Consider the following 25,781-nt stretch of genomic DNA (forward strand, 5'->3'; position numbering starts at 1 on the left):
TTACTCTATTACCTTTAACAGATTACTTAAATCCTCTGGACTTTTTCCTCATGGGGATTTTGTGAAAACATATCAAAAGGTTATAGCCTGGCTGGTATAGCTCAGTGGTTGAGCATCAACCTATGAACCAGGACATCATGGTCAGGACACATGCCCAGGTTGTGGGCTCGATCCCCAGTAGGGGGCATGCAGGTGGCAGTTGATCAATGATTCTCTCTCATCATTGATGTTCTGTCTTTCTTCCTTCCTCTCTGAGATCAATAAAAAATATATTAAAAAATAAAATAATAAAATAAAGAAGCTATAAACAATGCCTGGCATATAGTAAGTGCTCAACAAGTAATAACAATCATAATGGTTAACACTTTAGTAGATATTACTCTATGCTAGACACTGTTATAAAACTTTATACTATTAGCTATTTATTAGTATAACTGATGCCTATTTCAGGATTTAGCTTAGTAAACTAAGTTTCTGCTTCAGAAGCGGGCAGGATAGGTGGAAGCAATTTATTTTCCTTAACCTTAGCTGCAAACATTCCAAGTCACACAAAGACTATTTTCCTGCTGGCTGAGATAAGACATAGAAAGGGTTTTAAAGGATATATACCATTTCCTTTCCTTTTATCAGCAGAAGCTAAGGCATATACTATGCAGTTGAGCTCTTTAGCAGAAATTAAGAGTTGGCAAGTATTGCTCTCAACTGGTACGAATTTTAAGAAATCCTGAATCATGCTGAATCATAGCATTTTAGTTGGTCCTCTTAATACTTTCTTATGGCCCTTGTCATCCTACAAGATTACGGGCAAGGTCTGTGACTTAACTAGTCACCTTTGTAATCACTACAATGTTGAGCACAATAACTGGGTAATACTGAACACGAGGGAAGAAGGGGGATAAAACACATTTACTGCCCTAGCTAGTTTGGCTCATGGACTGAAAGGTCCTAGGTTCAATTCCGGTCAAGGGCACATGCCCGGGTTGCGGGCTCAGCTCCCAGTGTGGGGCGTGCAGGAGGCAGCAGATCAATGATTCTCTCTCATCATTGATGTTTCTATCTCGCTCTCCCTTCCTCTCTGAAATCAATAAAAATATATTTTAAAAAACAGCCAAATTTACAGAGGAGGAAAATATAACAGGAACATTTTTTCAAATACAGTTGGCAGTTTATCTTTTTAGTAGATTGGGTTTTTTTCTTTCTTATTTTTATTTTTATTTTATTTTTATTTTTTTATTTTTTCTTTCTTATTTTTAAACGTCTCTGTGAATAGGTGTACCCAAGGGCATATCCAGGCAGCATGAGTAAATGGAGTTAAATTCCATCATAGACCTTCTCTGGAGATAGTCAGACTGCCTCATGATCAGTTGGGTTCTATTAATAATAGTCATTATGGAAAGCTGGATGCCAGGTAGAGAAGAGCCATTAGCTATTACTACTCCCAAAGCCAACCAGCAAAGATTACATTACATTTCCATTCCTTCTACTTAAGTCTTTTAAATCCTATAGAAGAACACTATGTCCAGTGTATTTCACAGCCACCCTCATTAAAAAACATATATTAGGAACATTCATCCTTGAATAGCAAACATTTTATGAAGCTCTATGGTTGGAATTGTAAACAAAAGTCAAGCCAGGAAATATTAATTTGTGTTTCTTGAGACAATTTTAACTTGTCTTCCTAGTATGGCATGGATGCACCCAAGGTGGACTCCCTGCCTAGTCTCTTGCACTTGTTAAAATCAAAGGCAAACAGAGACCAACGTTGAAGATTCCCTGAGCAGATAAAACCAGTTTAGTCATTAATTTAGCTTAATTACCAATCACTGCAAAAACACTACTTTCTCACTGCATAAGCTGCTTTGTAACGGTAAACCCCTACAGCTCATTTGAATGCTCCTAGTCTATAAACTGTCTTTTTGGCATGTGCACTGTAAATTTTTTACCAATTACTACTTCAGTGACTCTGGTTTTATTTTGGCTATTTCTGAACCTTTGACACATTACACTGACTCACTTAGGAAAGCACTACTAAAATGTCTGCAATTATACTATTCCTTACCTCAAGATATTATAAACATTGATCAGTCAGGGAGGGGAAGTCTATAAAGCTGTGTAAGCTTATTGGGAACAAAAGGTTGTTATATTATTAGTAACTCTGTGTTACAACTCAATACATCAAGTAGTAGACAATTCTATCTTATTGGAAATGGGGCCTTTTTATTCTGAATTTTAAAATGTTAACTTTAAATTGTGTTCTTCAACAAAAATTTTAAAAAGATCATTAGTCTTTAAAATAGTCCATTCCCTTGCCCAGCCGGTGTTGCTCAGTGGTTGAGTGGTTGAGCGTGGACCTATGAACCAGGAGGTCATGGTTCGATTTCTGGTCAGAGCACATGCCCAGGTTGCTGGTTTGATCCCCAGTGTGGGGTGTGCAGGAGGCAGCCGATTGATGATTCCCTCTCAACATTGATGTTTCATTTCTCTCTGCTTCTCTCCTCTCCATTCCTCTCTGAAATTAAAAAAAATAATAAAAATAAAAATAAAAACATTTTAAAAAAGAGCAGAGATGCCAAAACCGGTTTGGCTCAGTGGATAAAGCGTCGGCCTTCGGACTGAAGGGTCCCGGGTTCGATTCCGGTCAAGGGCACGTACCTTGGTTGTGGGCACATCCCCAGTGGGGGGTGTGCAGGAGGCAGCTGATCAATGTTTCTAGCTCTCTATCTCTCTCCCTTCCTCTCTGTAAAAAATCAGTAAAATGTATTTTAAAAAAAATAAAAAATAAAAGAAGAGCAGAGGTCTTAAGACTTCAACTTAAAAATTTTATTTTATTTTTTACAGCAGTTTCTTAGTTTACTACACTGTCAAGAATCCACATATCTGCTTGGTGCATTCAAAAGCAATCACTGAATTTTTCAATATAAAGAAAGGAAAATAGATACTTATGCCAAAGTTAATGCGTGTAAACAGCAAACAGAGCTGACATTACAAAGGAAGTTAGAGATTTGTTTTGGGATGGTAGATTTGTTGCGGAAGATATATGAAAACTATCACCATTGAAAGGGCCAGTGACAAAGCTCTGAGCTTGGCCTTGGATTTCCACAGTCTCTACGGGGAAGAAAGTCTGCCTAAGAACAGGATGTTAGTTGAGGGATTGTGTCGAATGAAAAAAATGAATGGATGGTCGGCCACAAAATTTTCCTCTGGCGTAAGCATGCAGAAGGTGGCAATTCCAGCGGTGGCAGCCGCCGCCTCTGTGCCCTCCTCATTGACTTCCACAAAAGACTTGTGGACAATTTTTGATATAAAAAGACCTCCGGCTCTTGACATGCCAGACAGATCAGCCCTGCTAGTAAAGAGATCCTCTATACCCAGGCTGGCCAGGTGAGAGTTGAGGTTGTAGTTCTCTTCCAGCTTGAACCTGGGCAGGTAGACGTTGACTTCAATGGAACTCAGATTCTCAGGTTTGGTCCACTCACGCAGTTTTTCTAAGGTCAATTGATCTTCGATCTTCTTCAGACCCATGGCCTCGTCCTCGATGTCATCTGGCAGCAGGATGACCATGCTGAGCTCCCTGCCCTGGTAAGGCAGCTCCAGCACCCGGCACTTAAGGTCCTCAATGTAGCCAAATGGGAATTTGTTCTTCTGATACATCATTTTCACTCTTTTTGTGTCTTTCTTATTCAATTTGAAAGGTGTATCGATTGTGGCCATTTTACTGAATTTCTCCTGCCAGTTTCCTTTGAAATAGATGGCATTAACTAGCACAAGTTTAGTCATATTATCAACCACGCCTGCAGCCAACAATTCTGGAATTTTCCCTTCAGTCTGCCCTTTGACCCACTCATTTATCACCTTTCTTGCACCTTCAGAGACTCGCTGAAAATCTACACTGGCCAGTTCAACTCCATACATTTTCTGGGTTGAAGCTAAGAACTCAGGGAGGAACTCATAGGTTTTCTCTCCATATAACCTATTAGCAAGTTTCAGAATATAGGGAGCTCCGCGCTTGTGGATATCAGAATTCAGACTCTGAAAACTGGAATGAATCTTCTTAACCGCGTCGAAGTGAAGAGTCTTGGACATCTGTGCTGCGGTAGTGCCTCTGGTCCCCAGAAAGACCATGGCCAGCGCTGAGGAAATGCTTATGGGGGAGAAGAAGATGTTCCCAGAGGGGTTGTTGTCCTTCAGGGTGCGGAAGAGGTCCACTGCGAACTGGGTGTTGGCCAAGCTCAGCTGCTCCATGGTGAGGCAATCCTGACTTCTCTCAGAGCTTGCTTCCACAGAGATCTGCAAGGAAGAATAGTTGTGCTGGCTGCTTCCCGAAGGCCAGGGCTGAGAGAGGGGTAGGCAGCTGGCAGATCCCGGCCCTGGGCAGCCCTCACTGGCTCAGGCCTTAAAAAATTGTTTTTTAAATGAAATTGTCCATTCCCTCTTTATGTTGACAATCTGCTAAATGCTTTACAATGACTAAGTAAGCCCTAGTGATTTGAACCCAGGTTTAATACCTGACCCTTAATATCTATGCTCTTAACTACTTTATTGCCTCTTCACAAACATGATTTAAAAAGTCGCACTAGCCGAAACCGGTTTGGCTCAGTGGATAGAGCGTCAGCCTGCGGACTCAGGGGTCCCAGGTTCGATTCCGGTCAGGGGCATGTACATTGGTTGCGGGCACATCCCCGGTAGGGGGTGTGCAGGAGGCAGCTGGTCGATGTTTCTCTCTCATCGATGTTTCTAGCTCTCTATCCCTCTCCCTTCCTCTCTGTAAAAAAAATCAATAAAATATATATATTTTTAAAAAAAGTCACACTACCTTGAGACTGGAAGGATTAAATGAGTTGAAACTAGGGCAAAAGAATAAGATGGTCATTAAAGGATAAAATGGACATTGCTGGGATATACCAGCCACCAACATGGGTTGCATACTAATCTCAAGCTGCATTTTAAGTCTGTATGAGACTATAGTAATTTCAGGACCTTCTAAAGTTCAAGAGACTGGAGATGACACTTCATTGTTGTTTTTTAAATATATTTTTATTGATTTCAGAAAGGAAGTGAGGAGAGAAACATCAATGATGAGAGAGAATCATCATGGGCTGCCTCCTGCATGCCCCACACTGGGGATAGAGCCCACAACCTGGGCATGTGACCTCCTGGTTTGTAGGTCGATGCTCAACCACTGGGCCACACAGGCTGGGCCTTCCTTTCTTTTTCATTACACGAAAATTATGCAAAATTATGCAATTCTTTAGTTCGCATTGAACAACTTAAGTTGATGTCATCTTAACAGTATCTATGAACATATATATATATATATAACACACACAAATACACTGAGTGGCCAAATTATTATGATCTCTGAACGCAGATATATAGATATTAGAAGCCCAGTGCATGAATTTGTGCATGGGAGGGGTCCGGCCTGCCTGCTGGTCAAACTCCTGGTCAGGGGACAATTTGCATATTAGCCTTTTATTATATAGGATTATATAGGATATACACTGAGTGGCCAGATTATTATGCGTTCAGAGATCATAATAACCTGGCCACTCAGTGTATATATGCAATCGCTTTCGGAGAAAACACCAGATCTAAAGGCCAATCAATTCTGCTTGGGAAAGCCCAGGCTAGATGGATCCCCTAGCACTCACTATTCCACCTTTAGGTCGCAGGGAATGATCATCAATATTCTAAACCGGGCACAAGGTTTGTTGGAAGGCGGTTAAGTCTCAGCGCCATCCTTTCACCATCCTCACACCTTCCCCAAGGCGGGCGCCTTTCCACTTATTTTGAGGCGGGTGTATGGGTCCCATAGGTGAAAGCAGGCAGTTCTTCCGGGCTCTGCCCTGGCTCACACAAACACTAAAACACATTTCAGGGCCTGCGGCCTACAGCCCCAGCCTCTTCTGTGACATGACAGACCACTTTCCCCCCAAACTGATGCATCCCGAGTCGGGGCCTGCCTCTGAAAGCGCGGCCTCGGCAAGAGTCTAAGGGCCGACACTCTTTTCGGAGCCCAAGAAGGGGAAGGAGTTTGTCCCGGCCCCACGCTAACCACAGACCCGTTCCCTGGCATCCCTGCTCGCGAGCTGAGGGGAGAGATCGCCGAGGGCGGGACACACAGGCTTGCCACCCCTCCCCCGGTCCGGCGGGGCGTGGAATAAGCGAGAAAACCGCGAGAGGGGCCGGTGACTGGAAAGCCGAGATGTAAGGGCCGCGCGCGCGGGGAACTGACCGCCGAGCGCGGAAGAAAACAGCCCCGCGCGGCGCCATCCCGCCCCGAGGCCGGGCTGTCTTCCCGGCGGGAGGCTCTGATTGGCCGCCCGCGCCGTGCGCACTGATTGGCCGCGTGGGCGAGGCGGCGGAGAGCCGTGCGCAGCGGCGTGTGTGGGGCCGTGTGCAGACCAGCGTGTGGCGCAGGCAAGGACCCTCCTGAAAATAAACAGCCGCTACCTTGCGAGCCGCTCACCTCGGCCTGCATCTCGTTCTCCGTCGCTGCGGGCCTGCCGGGACGCAGAAGGTGAGGACCGGGAGTGAGGGGAAGGGAAAACGGCGCGGTGGGCCCGTGTCCGAGGCGGACGAAGAGGGCAGGGAGCGGTGAGGCGGCGATGGCGGCCTCGCTTGAGCCTTTTCCGCTGCTGCGTCAGGCGGGAAACTCGGCTGCCACCGCCGTCTCCGGGCCAAGTTTCCGGCCTCCTGCAGTCGGGGTACCCTCCCGCCCTTCCTTCCGACCTGGGAAGCTGGGTCCCCGCGCGTCGGGGCCTCTCTCAGGGCTGAGGCCGCACCCCAGGCCGTATAGCCTTTACGGCCGAGGAGGCCCGGGCTCGTGCGCTCTTGGGACTGAGGCTCGGAGACTTCGAGGGTCTCGGAATGCGGGACGGAGGGTCATTTTGGCGGGAACTTATTAAAAGGAGGCCTTGTGGTGGGAAAAGGCCCTCGGGGCGGATGGAGGGGGATGGGGTTGGGTACTTAATGCAGGCCATGTGCTGGTGTAATGGGCTGGCGGGCCATGTGCCAAGGGTGCAGAACGGGCCTAGGAAAGGGTCCTTGAAGACGTTCTTGCGTTTAGAGGGGTGGCACACCCCGCTGGAAGGCCTGGAAGTCTGGAATCATACTCTCCATACTTGATAGCTTCCCGACTCTTGAGTTTTTATGGTCAAGCGTTAACTTACTTGTCTTAACATTACAATTCGAAAAGGGGCAGTGAGAGCTCGCTTTCATGAATCAACACTATTTAAGTTAGAGGGCCCTTTTTAAAAAAAATCTCGTTATCAAAGGGGAACAAGTCGCCAAACCTCCAAAATCATAGCATCAGTTATTGGATTAATTAAACCAATGCTGTTTAAAAGTGAGACGTGGTTAATTAGCCAGCCTCCCTCTAGATTTTCCAAATGTGAAAACCTATTTTAGAAAGGCATCATCGCCCACATTTGGGTTCTCACGTTAATTTTATTATGGGTAAGGATTTTGCTTGTTGCCACATGTCAACCACGTGGCCTCAGACACAGGGCACTTCCGAGGAAGTGACATCTGTTCATGGGGGTAGCGGGGGGTCTTAGAAAAAGAAAACATTGCTCATTGTGACTTCAGATAGTGTGTAAAAGTCTGTTTTCATTTTTTGTTTCTTTTAAGGTGAAGGAGGATTAATTACATCATCTTGCCCCAAAATTTCAAGTTTTTAAAAATAGGTTTTTCTTTTTTCCTGTTATTTCTGCATCACTTTCTCTTTAATCAATTAAATCAACAGCTTTGTTCCTTTTTTGCTTAAGCACCATAAATTGCAAGTTAGGATTTGAGGGTTTTTAAAAAAGTATGAAATGAAGTTCTACCTCTTAGGCCCCCCCCCCCAAGCAATTATTTTCAAATACTTTTAAAAAAATGACTGATCATGGCTTAATCAAACACCTACAAAATGCCACATACATAGGTGCATGCTCTTTTTAGCTTGTTGAACCTGATTCTTGCCTACAAGGAGCTCTGTGCTGGAATATAAAAGGAATAACTTATTAGATCCCAAGAGCTGGACAAAGAATTTTTCTTTCTAAATTGCAACTCTTGGCAACAGTATTTTTAAAAAAGCTAACCGTTTGAGCCAAATTGGTGGAAAATCAAGGGTCAATTATTACACCAGCATTTGAATACCAGGAACAGGCAGAGTGATATATTTTTTAAGGTATCATAAATGGTTTTGTAATGTGATTTTATGACTGTATTCTTTTTATCTTTTAAAATCTAATAAGAATACGTGGTATGTACATGAGAAGGTACCAAATCAGTGTTTACAAGCAATAGAGCCACAATTCGACCTCAGGCATACCTCATTTTTATGGCATGTCACCTTATTGCAGCAGATGTTACAGTTTTTACAAATTGAAAACAAGACCCGCCCTGGTTGGTTTGGCTCAGTGGATAGAGCGTTGGCCTGCAGACTGAAGGGTCCCAGGTTCGATTCCAGTCAAGGGCACATGCCCGGGTTGTGGGCTCGATCCGCAGTGGGGGGCGTGCAGGAGGCAGCCGATCGATAAGTCTCATCATTGATGTTTCTCTCTCCTCCTCTCCCTTCCTCTCTGAAATCAATAAAAAAATACATATATATATTAAAAAGAAAAGACCCTCCAGCAAAAAGATTAAAAGATTTATTGCTGTGATCTGAAACCAAACCTAAAATGTATATGAGGTGTTCCTGTAATTGGAAAAATAGGTCTGTTGGTTAAACACTTGACCACAAAAGAGATTTTTTGCTTTTTCCCCCTGCAGGAGTGAGAGGTTTTTTTTTTTTTTTTTTTTTAAATATTGGCTTCTTTCCTCTTCCTGGCCTCCTGACAGTAAGTGGAGAGCCAGGAGACTGATGCCAAGGCATCTTGGCCTGCTATGTGGAGAACGCTCTTTCTCTACCATCTCACTTAATAGAACTATTCTGGCAGTGTCAGATGCTGTTGCAGTAAGGAGACGAGTAAACTGCATCCTTTTCATGTTGTAAGTAAAAAGCTTCTGGAATAAAATGAGAGCTTGTGGCCACCAAAATTCAAGTTGTAAGCCAGTGGAGTCTATTAATTAGGAGTATGAGAGTATGGTGCAGTGATTACCTGGTGTTGTTCCATAATTGCAAATTAGAGCATTAATGGGTGAAATCAGGTTGCCACAAGCCCTGGCTAGGTATGTAGGTTGGTTAGAGCATCATCCCAATAAGCAAGGTTGTGGGTTTGATATCCGGTCAGAGAACATACAAGTATCAACCAATGAATGCATAAATAAGTGGGACAAAAAATTAACTTCTCTCTCTTGGAAATCAGTAAATTAAAAAAAGAAATCGGGTTGCCAGTCTTTGGGTCCGTGGTGGCACTCTTTTAAGTTATACCTTGAAGGTTAAGAAAATCTGTCTTGGCTTAAAATTCAGGAAAGCTGTGTGATTGTATACTATGAATAAATTCATTTATGGCTGTGGATTTTTAACTGCTTTACAGTTACTTGCTATATAGCAGTCATATGCTGTATAATATTTTTGAAGTAGGGAGTGAATTGGTGTATTCTTCTGATGATAGCATTTTCCTGTACTTTATTACCACTTAACCCTAGCAAAGGACTCTGCAGAAGACTGTTGAAATGCTGACTTGAGAACTTTCTAGTTATAAGGCTTTGGGTAAGTCACTTGGTCTCAGATCTCCAGTTTCTTTGTCAGTAAAATGGGAGCAAGAGTACATAACTTGCAGGGTTGTGAGGATTATAGATAATATGTTTATTAACCCTTGACTCATAGTAGATATTTAGCTATTAATTAAAACCCTTCGGGAGTAACGAGGGCAGACAGCAGTGTATGTAAATACTAATCAAGGTCATGTAGTAAATGCAGGAACCAGGATAAAAACAGAATTGCTCCCAGTATTGTACTCTGTTCTCCATTATTCTTGTCAGAATGCAGGTAATAACACAATATAACTTCCCTCCAGTTTATCATCTGTAGTTTGTTTTTGCTAATAGTCTGAAGTGTTTCAGTACCCTGTTGGAACACTAAACTGATTCATTAGAGCATAAAAATGAGTGGATACATTCATGGGGCTCAAGCTCTGCTATAGTCTAAATGCAGTTAGGTCAACAATGTTGGATGAGTCAAGGATAACCTTAAGGTGAATATATATAGCTGTGTTGGGAAAATCATATAAAAAAATCTAGCCAGATCCCCACACACACACTTTCCTTTTGCTACTGTGTGTGTGTGTGTGGAGTGAGTTACAGGATTCATTGTTAAGTCTTGGGCATGTACTGTTAAGATTTAAGTAGTTTACTGGCTTTGTTCTTAGTACCAAAAATATGGTTCAATTACTAACATTAATGAAGACAAATCAATATAACCATTTGTGTTTTGATACCAATTCCAGGATTTAAATCTTAAAGCCTAGATGAGTGCAAAATCTGTAAAATAGATCTCTTAGTTTACACTAAGTGAATCTTCAATCTTTTCAAGCAGGATCTTGACTGCCTATAAGTACTGTTGCCTGATTGCCCTGTGCTCTTACCATCTTTAGGTGTGGTTTGTGTCATGAAAATTTGACATGCAAAAATCGAAATGAAAACAGGTAATCTGATTGTTGAAAATATGAAGTCATTTTTTAATTCTCTTTTTTTTTTTTAAGTTGGGCATAACTGATTAAATCACATTAAGCCCAAGTCATTTAAAAAGTATATTTTTATTGATTTTCAGAGAGGGAGAGAGAGAAACATCAATGATGAAAGAGAGTCATTGATCGGCTGCCTCCTGCATGCCCCCTACTGTGGATCGAGCCCGAAACCCAGGCATATGGCCTTGACCGGAATCGAAACCAGGACCCTTCAGTCCGCAGGCTGAAGCTCTATCCAGTGAGCCAAACCAGCTAGGGCTATAATTCTCTTCATTCCATTCTGAAAGTAGACTTTATGAGATGGGAGAGTTGAGTATATGCAGAGTTAGCCTGCTATATAGACGTTAGACTGAGTTCTATCCACTTTTAAGCAGTCTAACTTAATTGGGGGAGGAATGGAAAAGTAACTATATAAGCAGAGGACATAAACCCTTGCAGTTTTTAAAATTTAGAATCTGTTAAGCACTAGACACCTGGCAATAATTCTCATCACAGATCAGTTTTATCATCCTTTTCCAAATAAGGACAGGAGAAGGGGTCAAGTGCCTGAGGTACCACAGCAAGCAGATCCTTAAGCTGGGTCATATGGTTAACCCAGAGTTACCTATGGACTCCAAATCTTGCTATGTAAGGATACATTGGTATAGATACTGCTATGATTTTTAGTAGCAAAAGGAAGAAAATATATGCTCTCCTACTGCCTGACAACAGTGAAAATACAGTATTTTGTCTTGTAAGTGAGTATGTATGTGTGTTTTGTAGCATTCTGTAAAATATTACTGAGGATGTGAATTCTTGGAGTAATAGGAAGAGCCTGGGTGGCAAGTTAGGGGTCCTGGCTTGGCTGCTAACTTTTTTAGTAACCTGGAGTGAAAAGTTTCTGTTACACAGGAGATTTTATTAGATAGTCTGAAATATTCTTGAGTTTAGAGTAGTGGTAGTCTATCCTTAATGGGTACCTAATTGAAAAGACATTGTTGCTTTAAACCAGCAATTTTTTAGCTGGTGCATCCTAAGAATTTTTATATTTTTTATTGATTTCAGAGAGGAAGGGAGAGGGAGAGAGAGAAACATCAATGATGAGAATCATGAATCGGCTGTCTCCTGCACGCCCTCTACTGGGGATCGAGCCCACAACCCGGGCATGTGCCCTTGATGGAATCAAACCCTGGACCCTTCAGTCCCCAGGCTGAAGCTCTATCCACTGAGCCAAACCAGCTAGTCCCTGAGAATTTTTAAAACATGCAGTACCTGACTAAATTAATACATTTTTTGGTGTGCTGCGGCATTTTAGTAATTATTTTACATGTGCCGTTGGTTGAAAATTGCTGCTTTAAACTAATGGTACAGTGACTCTTGATAGCAAGAATTTAGGTATTTTATTGTCAGTACTCAGATTGGATTGGGTCTATACAAGAAACACAATTTGTTTCATTTAGCAAATGACTGTTAGGCCTTTCTCTCTCTCTCTCTCTCTCTCTCTCTCTCTCTCACACACACCCCCCGGCCAAAAGCAGTTAAAATATTGAGTTATACTATAACTACTAAAGGATAATCATGGGGTGTTGTGACGATTCAATGATGAATTACTTGGTCTCTGCCCTAAAGGAATGTTGATAAAGGGCAAATATAGTAGTGCCATCAGACAGATATTAACAAACTGTCCTGAGTCTTAATAGGAAGGAGAGTTCCAGGCTGGGAGATGTCAGATTTTTTTATAGAGTTGGCATTTAAGTTGGCCCTTGAAGGTTGGAAAAGGTTGTGACAGGTGGAGGGGGCAGAGGCAGGACAGTGGAGCAAAATTCTAGCCAAGAGCAGTCATAGGCCTTGAGAATCACGAAGCCTTAGGTCTCGATTCTGTCTTACTTTACTGCCTCTAGTTTTCCTAAGGAATAGCATGAAATTCTTTAAAGACCTCTTGGCTAAATGCAATCTTGTTTATGATGATTAGGATAGGGATCTCTCCCCTCCTTCTCCCCCCCAGGATAAGCAGCATGCCTCTAAACCGGTCGCGCCAACTGGTGGTCCACGGACCACTGGTGGTCGTGAGGTCCGAAAGGTTGGTGACTGCTGCTCTAAAACATATTAGGAATCAGTTGGTTTAATGTTACTATAAGTAAGGAAGATAAATCTATCACAAGGGGCTGAATGAAAATGTAGGCCAGCTGATTGGCTGTGATTGAGCCAAAGGGGAGAAGGCAGATTGCATACACATTACCTGAGCCCCACTGGGATGTGCCCTACTGATGATAGGTCTTTGGACTATTAATGAAATTAATATTTTCTTTACCTTTAAGATTTAGTGGGTTTGTTTATTTTTATTGGTTTCAGAGGGAGGGGGAGAGAGATAGAAACATCAATGACAAGAGAGAATCATTGCTTGGCTGCCTCCTGCATACCCCCTACTGGGGATCAAGCCCACAACCCAGGCATGTGCCTTTGACCGGAATCAGACCCGGGACCCTTACGTCCTCAGGCTGGTGCTCTATCCACTGAGCCAAACTGGGTAGGGAGCTAGTGAGCTTTTTCAAAACCTTAATTTATGTGAGAATAAAATTTGTTGATGTTAACTCAAACATCTAAAACTAGTTTCAATGTGTAAAGTTCTGCCTTTGCCACTGAACTGTGCATGTCTGTTTTGCAGAATAGTTTAATTGCAATCTAATTGGGAGAAATACTGCTTTTCCTAAAATTGAAGTTCATAGAGAAATCACATTATGACCAACTTTTCAATTAGGAATTAGGGTAGGAGGAAGTAGAGTGTTTTGTTCATCTGAAAGTGTTATTTTAGCTAATTGTCTGCTCTCCAAAATACTACTTTTCCTGTCATTTCTTTTTTCTCCGTTCATTTTGGATCTGGGTCCCATGAATGGAGAAGAAAAAGAGTTCGTGAAAAATCTACATATAGGTTAATTGGTTCTTGAGTAGCTTAATTTAATATTTCTGTGCAGAAAGTAAACCTAAAATTTTAACTACTGACTTTATTCCACTGATAAAAATCTGATGATTCATTATAACATGTTTTATTTGTACATCACTATTGTGAAATAAACAGATTATTTTAAAGCAACAGTCTAAAGTGGGGATTGCTCAAACTATCTTTTCTTTAGTTTTAAACAGTTTTTTTAAAAAATATATTTTTATTATTGATTTCAGAGAGGAAGGGAGGAGAGGGAGAGAGAGAAACATCAATGATGAGAGAGAATCATTGATCAGCTGCCTCCTTCCTGCACACCTACACTAGGGATGGAGCCTTCAGCCTGGGTATGTGCCTTGACCAGAAATCGAACTGTGACCTCCTGGTTCACAGGTTGACTCTCAACCGCTGAGCCACGCCAGCTGGGCCATTTCTTTCGTTTTAAAAATGCATGTTGAATTGTCATGTTTTCTAAAAGATAGTATCTTGTTTAAATATTAAATTTTAAAATACTTGGGAAATTTCAAATTGCCTGGATTACCTTGTATAATAAGGTAGTGATTGTTTCTGTGCAAGGAACTCATTGAGAGCAATAGGTAAATGTGCTCAAATTGGTCTGACTGTAAATTGGAGAAGATTGTAAACTGCAGTTCATTTTGTAAACTGCAAAATGAAGAAAATAGGAATGAGGGAAGTATGAAGTACCATAATCAGCTTTTTTTCTGTGATTTTTATGTGGCATTCATTTTTTCATTCTGACTGTTCTTTCAAATGGAAATTAGCACTTTACATGATTTAGACTGACACCAGTATAAGAAAGCAAATGTAATCTCAAATTTTGCAAAAATACATTTTTAATCTTCACTGGCTGGTTTCTTCTGACTAGAAATGTACATTATGTATCTGAGACCAGTACAAATATTGCATGATTTTTTAATAATGACAAGTGGCAAGAGTTGGTAGAAAGATTCCTCTGAAATTTTATACTGAATCTGATTGCAGAGAGTTAGGATAAGTAGACACTGATTTTTTTAAAAATGACAATGGAAGCTTTTGAAACTCAACATTAGCTTAAATTTTTGGTCACTAGATTTCTCTACAACTTGATGAGTCATTTATGCACCATGTACTGACTTTTGGTGCTTTGATGTGTTTGGATGATTCCACTATCCTGTCCATTTTAATTGAAACTATGTTTTGCTAGGTCATGGTGCTAATTATGCTTGGCTTTGAGAGGGTATTTAAAAAACTTGGTGTACTATTGCTTGACACTGGAATTAAGTAAAAATGTTTAGATATGGAAGTATGGCAATGTAAAGGTTACATTATTTTTAGCTAGTTCCTTTTTTAAAAGCCACTATACTAGGAATTTGTCCTGCAACATTCCATTTCCATTTCGTTCCAGGAATAGCCTGTTTATTTTTAGATTGTTATATAAAAAGTATAAAATCCACTTGCTTTGTTAGGAGTTTTGCTTTAAATATAAAATTACAGAAAAATTTGAAAATAGAAAAAATATAAGTGGTCCCAGTTCTTTAGATGGTATCAGCATGTTGGTTTACTTCTTTGTTATTTTTCTTATATATATACATATTTTTATATATTTTTATTGATTTCAGAGAGGAAGGGAGAGAGAGATAGAAACATCAATAATGAGAGAGAATCATTGATCGGCTGCCTCCTACAGGCCCCCATCTTGGGGTCAAGCCCTCAACCTGGGCATGTGCCCTGACTTGGAATCGAACCGTGAACTCCTGGTTCATAGGTCGATGTTCAACCACTGGGCACATCAACCGGGCTGTTCTAATATTTTTAACATACTGTACCCTCTATAGAGAAAATTTATATCCTGCATTTTATCTGCTCTGAAGACTCAATCAGCAAGCAAGAGCTCAGTATAACTAGGCACTGTTAGGTGCTAAGGTTATGGAGAGAAATTATTTTTCTTCACCTATTCCTCACAGAATCCACACTACAACTCCATTGGTTTGGGTTATTCCAATTTTATTACCAGTATATGACTTCCATTTGCCCAAAATAAAGTTTACTGGCTTATAACTATGAAGATGTGTCCATTAAGTTGGACCTGGAAAGAGGTATTATTAATTGTTTAATGAGTTCGTTGGATACGCTGAAAATTGCATAATCTTATTTTTTAACGAATTCTATGAAAATATATAATGTTTTACTTTATTCACTTTTAATATATTTCATAATTAGGTGTATTATGCCTAAGCATATAGTTGTGTGGTTATTTTTCTAAGCAATATATTTGTTGGCTTTTCCCCCAGAATAGTTATCAAAAAACACTAAATGGGGAATAAAAGCTAAAAAGAATTTCAAGTGGTCAAATGTTCTTATTTTTAATATTTTGAAGATCTAACTGCAGCCATGAGCAGCAATGAGTGCTTCAAGTGTGGACGATCTGGCCACTGGGCCCGGGAATGCCCTACTGGTGGAGGCCGTGGTCGTGGAATGAGAAGCCGTGGCAGAGGTGGTTTTACCTCGGATAGAGGTATTTTTGTCGAATAAAAAATTTTGAAGTACTAGAATATTCATTAGTATCAAGACTGGTCTAATTCGTTAAAATTTTGTTTGTTTGTTTGTTTCTACCCAAAATAGGTTTCCAGTTTGTTTCCTCATCTCTTCCAGACATCTGTTATCGCTGTGGTGAGTCTGGTCACCTTGCCAAGGATTGTGATCTTCAGGAGGATGGTAAGTATTTAACACTTCTCATATTCTTCTAGAACTTGGAGAGGTGAGAATGCACAATGCATTGGAAAGATTTTCCACTCTTGACGTTTCCTATTGTATGATTTAAAACATAGCAACATTTTGTAAAGGTTTTATAGTCTTGGTCTGCTTCTTTTTCTTATTGTTGAAGCCTGCTATAACTGCGGTAGAGGTGGCCACATTGCCAAGGACTGCAAGGAGCCCAAGAGAGAGCGAGAGCAATGCTGCTACAACTGTGGCAAACCAGGCCATCTGGCTCGTGACTGTGACCATGCAGATGAGCAGAAGTGCTATTCTTGTGGAGAATTTGGACATATTCAAAAAGACTGCACCAAAGTGAAGTGCTATAGGTAAGTTGTTAGAATGTTGCTGCAGGAAATGCTCATTGAAGATACTGTTTTAGAGATAAATTTGCTATAAATGGAATGACCTTGTGAATCAGTTCAGTGTTTAAAAATAAGAATGGTAAAAGCTTTGAGATGTACATACCTGTGAAATCTTAGAAATTATTTTGCATAAAAATATAACATCTTGGCCTGTTTTTTGGTTTTGATGTTGGTTTATACCTTTTGGTGAAGATTTTAATTTTGTGGCTTTGCTATACAGTTGAGTAGCTTTGTTACCTAATTCCTTCTTGCTTTTAGATTAGGGGTTAATGATAAGACTTAGTGTCCTGAAAACAAAAATATGTTGATTCACTTGTCATTGCATTTTGTTCTGCAATGACTTTATTTTATGTATTTCAGAGAGGAAGGGAGAAGGAGAGAGATAGAAACATCAATTATGAGAGAGAATCATTGATCAGCTGCCTCCTGCACGCCCCAAACTGGGTACTGAGCCCACAACCTGGGCATGTGCCCTGACTGGGAATTGAACCCTGACCTCCTGGTTCATAGGTCAACACTCATCCACTGAGCCACACCAGCCCGGGGTGCAATGACTATTTCTTTAGTACAGTTTTACATTTTCTGAACACCATTGTGAAATTTTTTATTTATTTTAGGTGTGGTGAAACTGGTCATGTAGCCATCAACTGCAGCAAGACAAGTGAAGTCAACTGTTACCGCTGTGGCGAATCAGGGCACCTTGCACGGGAATGCACGATTGAGGCCACAGCTTAATTATTTTCCTTTGTCGCCCCTCCTTTTTCTGATTGATGGTTGTATTATTTTCTCTGAATCCTCTTCACTGGCCAAAGGTTGGCAGATAGAGGCTACTCCCAGGCCAGTGAGCTTTACTTGCCATGTAAAAGGAGGAAAGGGGTGGAAAAAAATCGACTTTCTGCATTTAACTACAAAAAAAGTTTATGTTTAGTTTGGTAGAGGTGTTATGTATAATGCTTTGTTAAAGAACCCCCTTTCCATGCCACTGGTGAATAGGGATTGATGAATGGGAAGAATTGAATCAGACCAGTAAGCCCGTTCTGGGTTTGTTAAATATGTTCCCATGTAGGAGGTAAAAACCAATTTTGGAAGTGTCTGTGAGCTTCCATAAATAACTTTAATTTTAGCATAATAATGGCCTTGGATTGTCTGACCTCAGTAGCTATTAAGTAACATCAAGTAACATCTGTATCAGGCCCTACATAGAACATCCAGTTGAGTGGGAGTAAACAAAATAAGACAAATATGCCTGTTAATGTCTATAGGAGGAAAATCGGGATAAAAGCCTAAATACGAACAACTTAACAGCATTGATGCTGGATATGCAGATGGTGATGGCAAAGGTTTAGAACACATTTTTTGCAAAGACTAAATCTAAAACCCAGAGTAAACATCTATGCTTAGAGTAAGCATAATTTGGAGCTATTCAGGAATTGCAGAGAAATGCATTTTCACAGAAATCAAGATGTTATTTTTGTATACTATATCACTTAGACAACTGTGTTTCATTTGATGTAATCAGTTTTTAAAAGTCAGATGGAAAAAGCAACTGAAGTCTTAGAAAATAGAAATGTAATTTTAAACTATCCAATAAAGCTGGAGGAGGAAGGGGAGTTTGACTGAAGTTCTTTTTGTTTCAATTTTCATTGATGTATATAGTACAAAATGCCATATTAAAGAAGGGAATGTGGAGTACTGAAAGCTGACAGTTTGGACTTTTCTTTGTGTATTAACTCAGTCATGTCTTCAGTAATGAAAAATATATAAACATAGGCTTAACTACCTTGGTGTCGGTTTGCAGGGATATAGAGAAGAATTAATTTTCTTTCCTTGCCATTATAACAGTGCCCTAATTTAGTTCATTGTTGATACTGAACAGTTATAATACCTTTGCTATGTTTTAGCATTTCATATTTTTCCTGGGCTTCACAAGGATCTGAAATGTTGGATTTCTTGTTTTTTCTTTTTTTAGGATCTGATCTAGAGTTGAGATGGACTTTGGAAGTCATTTAGCTTAATGAATTCACTTTATGGATGGGTTAACTAGAAGTTTAATTTGCTTAAAGGATGTATAGCGACCTAAAGCCTAGAACCTCAAGTGTCCTTCCCGCCCTATGTCCTCTATTCTTTTTTGTCCCCCCACTAAACTAAATACAGTTAGTGGCATGATTTCCCAATTTATTTTTTTCTCTTCACAATGCCATGTGATTTCTTTTATCTATTGTGAATTTTTTATCCTTCAAGTGGAATTTGGTCAATTTATGATGGTATATCACTGTAGTGCCACGATGTTGGTGTGTCAGCTGTGCTGTGTACCAATTCAAACTTTGTCAAATAGTCCAACGCAGGCAAGAAAGAAGTCATGGCAGGTTCATTTCCTTATGAATACAGGTTTACATGTACTGTCTCTGATGCTAACTAAGCACATTAAATATGTTAATAATCTTGGTTTCTACCACAGTATGAAGCAGCAAAACAGAAGACCTATTGTCATATGTACTATTTAGAGTTGGGGTGGTGGTGCATGTACATGGGATTGTTTTCCCCCAAGGTTTCTGGCCTCAAGTAGAGGTGTTATGTATAATGCTTTGTTAAAGAACCCCCTTTAGTAGAAAAACCATAGCAAATGAGATATTTAGAACTACTTTGCTTCACACCGTTCTTTGGGCTGCATTTGTACCTAGTAGCCTTTTGTTTTGAGACCTTTTGATAAGAACATTTATTTGTATTGCCCTTAGTTACTGAGCAAGTGCAACATGAAAATATGTTTTGCAGGGAAATCAAGCTAATAACTAGAACCAATAGGTAAGAAACCTAATTCTGAAATTGGAGGGGAATCTTCCAGGAGCTATGAACTAGGAATAAAACCACTCCCCCTGTGTTTCTCATCTCTGCTGATATTCCTATCCCTGTAAGCTAGATAAAAGATCAGGATGTCTCTCTTGCAACATGGGTTGAAGGGATTGATGAAGGAAAGGTAAGTGGGGTAATAACAAATAATTTTGCCTTGTCTAAAGGCTAAGACTTCATCTTGCTCTTGCATCCCTGTTTTACCTACTTCTAGAATAGCTATTTCTCCTTACCCTTTTGAGGCTTTATCACTGACTTAAATGAGTGAATCAAAAAGTCTTAAATAGCCAGTTTTTCCAAACGAGCTTCAGTCAGGGTTTATAAATTGCATTTGGTTAAATTTCTTTAGTCTCTTAATCTCTCAACAATTGTAACCTTGATTTTTTTCCTTCATGGTGTCATTTAGTTTTATATCCCCTGTGTTTCCTGATCTAGAGACTTTATTATTGGGTTCAGCTTGAATTTGCTTTGACAATGTTTAAAAGTGTAATGTTGCTCTGCTAGCATAGCTCTGGCTGAGCATTGACCTATGAACCAAGAGGTCATGGTTCAATTTCCTGTCAGCGCACATGCCTGGGGTTGCAGGCTCCATCCCACTACAGAGCATGCAGGAGGCAGCTGATAGAGGATTCTCATAATTTAGGATTCTATCTCCCACTCTCTAAAATCAATAAAAACATTTTTTTTAAAAATAGCCCTAGCCAGTTTGGCTCAGCTGTTAGAGCGTTGGCCTGAGGACTGAATGGTTGCGGGTTGTATTCTGGCAAAGGGCACATATCTAGGTTGCAAGCTCAATCCCTGGCCTCACTCCGGGCTCCCTGAACCTGCAACCAAGGTATGGGCCTTTCAAACCTGCCACCCTTGTCTGGGCTGACGCTCCACCACTTGAGACAAACCAGCCAGGGTAATATTACACTTTTATTTATTTTTGTTTACTTTCTGTTAATCCTCACCCAAGGATATTTTTTTCCCATTGATTTTTTTTTAGAATGGGAGAGAGGAACATCTGTGGGAGAAATATCAATTGGTTGGTTGCCTGGTGTGTACTTAGATCAGGGCCAGAGATTGAACTCTTAACCACTGAGACACAACGGCCAGAACATTTCTAGGACATTTTACAGAAACATTTATCATAGACATAAGAAGTCTGTTATTTATGGACTTGTAGAGCTCAGGCAAAATAAAGCATGAACTTGAAAAACATTTGAATTAATTTCTGTCTGAGAATTTTAGAATAGCCAATTCTTAAAATTGCTTGCCTTTAAATTTTTTTTAAAAAATATTGATTTCAGAGAGGAAAGGAGAGAGTGAAACATCAATGATGAGAGAATCATTCATTGGCTGCCTCCTACACACCCCCTGCTGGGGATTGAGCCCACAACCTGGGCATGTGCCCTTGACCAGAATCGAACCCAGGATCCTTCAGTCTGCAGGTCAACGCTCTATTCATTGAGCCAAACCAGATAGGGCTGCCTTGAAATTTTAACAATACCATTTGGAGGTAGTAAAGTGTCTCACATTTACAATATATCCTATCTAATAAAAGAGAAACATGCAAATTGACCATACCTCTGCTACATCCACCAGCCAATCAGGAGCAAATATGCAAATTAACCCAACCAAGATGGTGGTTGATTTGCATATCCAGGCGCAGAGTGAAGACTGAAGACAGCATAGAAGGAAGCCAAGTGCTGCAGAAGGGAGCAAAGCTGTGGAGAAGCAAGCAGGCAGGCAGGGCGGGGGAGACGGGAGGGAAGCAGGCGGAGACCGCCGCAGGAATCTTCCTGCAACGGGCCTCTAGTATATATATATGGACTCACATGCAGATACATTTTAGCCATGAGAAAAACACTAAAAGAACAGTGGGATTCAAATTTTGCCCTGGAGGCCTTTACAATTTATGTTTGTCATTGACAAGTCAGGACCCAAATGACCTTCCCTCTTTTAAAATAAGACCAGCCATTTTTAACACTTCAAAAAACTGGGTTGACACCTAAACATCATAGGTTGATCTGTTTATCTAAATCCTCTTCAAAGGTGTGAGAGGCCAATTAAAAATGCTTTCCATTCATTATGCCTATTTTATCATTTTTCTATATTTGGTGCACAAAAATTAATGTAGCTGTATTAAGAATCCTCATTTCAGCCATCTATTTTTCAAATATGTTTAGTGATTTCAGAAAGAGGAAGGGCGAGAGAGAAACCAATGATGAGAGAATTATCAACTGGCGGCCTCCTGCACCTCCCCTACTGGGGATTGAGCCCAAAACCTGGGCATGTGCCCTGACCCAGGATTGAACAGTGACCTCCTGGTTCATGATTTGATGCTCAACCATTGAGCAACACTGGCCAGGCTCAGCCAACTTAGTATCAATGAAGGGCAGATAGTCATGGGACTTACTGGCTTCTGGGAATGATTTCCCATGTTAATTTTGAGTTCTGTAAAGTCTGAACAAACTTCCAGGAAAAACCATGCCTTATGTGTACTCCAGTCACTAAGAATACCCAAGTCAGGGCTAGTAAAAGCTTCCCAGATGCAATGGGAATCAAAAGCATGGATCCCTCAGGGTGCACTCATTCCAAGGTGCCCTGCCCTTCACAAGGCTCCTGTTGGCTTCGGGATCGGGATCAGCTGCGCTACTGCACTGGACGACTGGATGCCCATCTCTGCCACTCCAGGTTCAGGGATCTGGAAAACCCATCACCCCATCGGCTTTTCAGGAACCGCTCAAAAAAAGGCATGGCCCTGCTACTTGAAGCAAGGAGGCCCGGAATTCCAAGAGAAACCCAAGTTCACTGGATGTGTAAAAGGAACCCAGTGGGGCACAATGGGCCCCTGCTGGTACCTCGCATCAGGTCTGGGTCCATTGGGTGGTCCTGGGTGGGCTTCTTTAGAATCCTGTGTTATGCCAAGTAAATTGATGAACTTGTAGAGAATTCTTTTAAATTTTAGAGGAGGGGAGAGAATTTGTTTTTCCACTTATGCATTCATTGGTTGATTCTTAATTTTTTCTTTTTTTTATTTCAGAGAGAGCAAAGAGAAATAGAAACAACAATGATGAAAGAGAATCATTGATCAGCTGCCTCCTGCATGCTCTCTACTGGGGACTGTGCCCTGACTGGGAATCGAAATGTGACCTGGTTCACAGGTCGACGCTCAACACTGAGCCACAATCAATCATTGGTTGATTCTTGTATGTACCCTGACGGGATCAAACCCACAACCTTGAGGTTTTGGGACAATGCTCCAACCAACTAAGCTACCTGGCAGGGCCCCTATAGAGAATTTTTATGAGTTTATTATTTGAGCCAAAACTGATGACATATGCCTGGTAGCAAGATCTCAAATGCACTCAAATTTCATCGAATTTTGATATGCATAGCAAAGCTATCATTTAGCTGTTTGCATATTTTTGCTTATGTAGCAAAGCATTTTTAAAAATTTCTTTATTGCTTTCAGAGTGGAAGGGAGAAGGAGAGAGAGAAACATCAATGATGAGAATCATTGATCGGTTGATTTGTAAGAACTCACCATATTAGAGATGGCAACCCATTGTCCTGTATGTTGCAAATATTTCCCCTAGCTTGTTTCTTTTCTTAGGTTTTCAGTTGTGCATGTAGTCCTATGGGGATGTCCTTGGGATTGGGGTTGTTTCTGTTAGGTCTGATCAAATAATTGAATCAGTACTCCCTCCCCTGGGAACTGACCTTTAGACCACTATGATATTCCCTTTCACTTAAACACATTCCACTTGCCAAGACCACATTCCATTTGCTAAGACCATTATCTTTCCCCTCTGGACCTTCCCAGGATCTGGACCCTAATTCTCCACCCAGAAAAAGCCCACCTAGAGTCCTTTAAAATCTCTGAATCACCATCCCTGGGTGCTGGCGCCATTTTGGGGATCAGCCCATCTGGTCTCCAGATGACCTAATCTATACATATAAAAGCCTAAGTGACCTTTAAAACTGGTTGACTCAATGACTGGTCGCTATGACGGTGCAGTGACCACCAGGGGGCAGATGCTCAACATAGGAGCTGCCCCCTGGTGATCAGTGCACTCCCACAGCCAACCTCCTGCAATCCCTCACCTGCTGGCTGGCCCCGATCAGCCCAATCACCAGCCAGGCTGAGGGACCCCACCCGTACACAAATTTGTGCACCAGACCTCTACTACACTTATAATTCTTTACCCCTTTGGCCTTGTGTGACCCTAACACCAACTTTCCAGTGACCACACCTGGTGCTTAGTGGGAAAACCCTATAGATTTAGGGCTATTGGTTTTATGTGGACCAGTCCTTTCAGTGTTTTGCTTGCTTTTCTCTCTTATTCTGCACCCCACACCCCCAGCCAACCTTCATTTTCTGTGGGAGACATTTTGCATCTGAGGATTACACCCAGCTGGTGCTTTTGTTCTTTTTCCTTGCTAAAGGTAAAATGGCAAATTTTCTTGTAGGTTGCCAGTCTTGGCCCTTCCTTTGGGTTTTCAGATCAGCTCGCTGAGCCACTCACAGGTCTCTCTTTTTTTGTTTTGTTAATCCTCACCTGAGGATATTTTTCATTGATTTTTAAGAGTCTCATGCTCTACCGACTGAGCTAGCCGGGCACTTCTTTTCATTGATTTTTAGAGAGAGTGGAAGGGAGAGGGAGAAACAGAAACATCGATGTGAGAAAAATACATCGAATGGTTGCCTTTGCAGGCGCTCCCTGATCAGGGCCAGGGATTGAGCCGGCAACCGAGGTATGTACCCTTGATGGGAATCGAACCCAGGACCGACTTCAGTCCTAGGGCTGATGCTGTAGTCACTGAGCCAAACAGGCTAGGGCCAAAGGTCTTATTTTCAGTGTCTACTCTTCTAAGCTTGGGGTTATGTGGCTACTGCTGGACCATTATTTGCTAGATTTGGTTCATGTTGTTCAGTTTGGGGAGAAGAGACTTGGTCAATCTGTATCTATGCTGATTTCTTTTCCAGAAACATAAACTTCACTTTTGGTATTTCTCTAGTAACTACATTCTGTCTCTTGGGTCCTTCAAAAGCCACCCTTGCTTAGGGCATGGTTTAAAGTGGGCCAGCAGCATGGCAGAGACAACATGAGCAAATGTACACTTAGGCCATAGTGAAAGAGTGAAAGAAATTTATTCTCTGGCCAAGCAAAATTTTCACAGAAGGTTTTGAGACCTAAATGGTATAGGATCTTTAGAAGCATTCAATATTTATAAATCCCAAGCTATTTTTTTTTTATTTTTTTACCGAATTAGTAGTCCTTTATTTGCTTCAAAAGTGCATTTAGGAGACTAAATGCTTCTTTCATGAAATATTCTTGGCTCTAATAACTGTTATGTTAAAAGACATTTGATGTGGCGAACTCATAAGCGTGCACTGGGTAGTAAAGCCAGTCTTTTCATCTCCAGCGTAACTCACTCCTTCATGTTCTAAGAATCATCTGGGAGCCCTTGCAATCCATTTTCCCTAGTCCTGCCCTCAGAGATTCTGACTTAGTAGGTGGAGTCCAGGAATTTGCATTTTTAAAATATTTTTATTGATTTCAGGGAGGAAGGTAGAGGGAGAGATAGATAGAAACATCAATGATGAGAAAGAATCATTGATAGGCTGCCTCCTGCATGCCCCCTACTGGGGATCCAGCCTGCAACCCAAGCATGGGCCCCTGACTGAAATCAAACCTGGAACCCTTCAGTCTGCAGGCCAATGCTCTATCCACTGAGCCAAACCAGCAGGAAGGGAGAGGGATAGAGTTAGAAACATTGATGGGAGAGAAACATCAATCAGCTGCCTCTTGCACACCTCCTACTAGGGATGTGCCCGCAACCAAGGTATCGAACCTGGGACCTTTCAGTCCACAGGCCGATGCTCTATCCACTGAGCCAAACCAGTTAGGGCAGAAATTTGCATTTTTAATAAGCACAGATGTGGCTCTCATATCTGTGGTTCTTAGTACTGGCTTTGAGTACAGAGCAAGATATCTCAACCTCAGCACTTTGATATTTGGGATGTGATAATTCTTAGTTGGGGGAGGCTGTCCTGGATACTTTAGGATGTTTAGCAACATCCCTGGCCTCTATATATTAAATGCAGTAGTACCCTCCCCCACCATGTAAAAAATGTCTCCAGACATTGCCAAAATGCCCCCTGGAGGGTCAAATCACCCTCAATTGAGAATCGTGAACCTAGGAGAAAATACAATGAGAAAATGTTAATTAAAAACAGTTTTTATGCTCTATCCAGTTTGACTCAGTGGCTAGAGTGTCAGCCTGCAGACT

General features: G+C 41.2%; 2 protein-coding genes across 5 annotated transcripts; one reads left to right on the plus strand and one right to left on the minus strand.

The window, feature by feature from the left end:
* Positions 1–2,868: 2,868 nt before the first annotated feature.
* LOC307107617 (leukocyte elastase inhibitor-like) lies at positions 2,869–6,481 on the minus strand (the record flags this gene model as incomplete). The annotated part of the gene is made up of 2 exons (XM_079784972.1): positions 2,869–4,287; positions 6,236–6,481. 2 exons carry the CDS (start codon positions 6,479–6,481, stop codon positions 3,106–3,108), a joined length of 1,428 nt encoding a protein of 475 aa, XP_079641098.1. The 3' UTR covers positions 2,869–3,105.
* On the plus strand, positions 6,386–18,527 carry CNBP (CCHC-type zinc finger nucleic acid binding protein). 4 transcript variants are annotated; one of them, XM_079784975.1, is made up of 5 exons: positions 6,386–6,520; positions 15,911–16,027; positions 16,156–16,246; positions 16,413–16,616; positions 17,270–18,527. In XM_079784975.1, the coding sequence occupies exons 2-5, from the start codon at positions 15,925–15,927 to the stop codon at positions 17,385–17,387; spliced, it is 516 nt and encodes a 171-aa protein (XP_079641101.1). In that variant the 5' UTR covers positions 6,386–6,520; positions 15,911–15,924; the 3' UTR covers positions 17,388–18,527. The 4 variants fall into 4 exon arrangements, with proteins under 4 accessions (XP_079641101.1, XP_079641099.1, XP_079641102.1 ...); XM_079784973.1 differs by having other exon boundaries at positions 15,911–16,048; positions 17,270–18,519; XM_079784976.1 differs by having other exon boundaries at positions 16,156–16,248; positions 16,418–16,616; positions 17,270–18,517.
* The last annotated feature ends 7,254 nt before the right edge of the window (positions 18,528–25,781 follow it).

Source organism: Cnephaeus nilssonii (genome assembly GCF_951640355.1).
Source record: "Cnephaeus nilssonii genome assembly, chromosome: 11".
NCBI lineage: Eukaryota > Metazoa > Chordata > Mammalia > Chiroptera > Vespertilionidae > Cnephaeus > Cnephaeus nilssonii.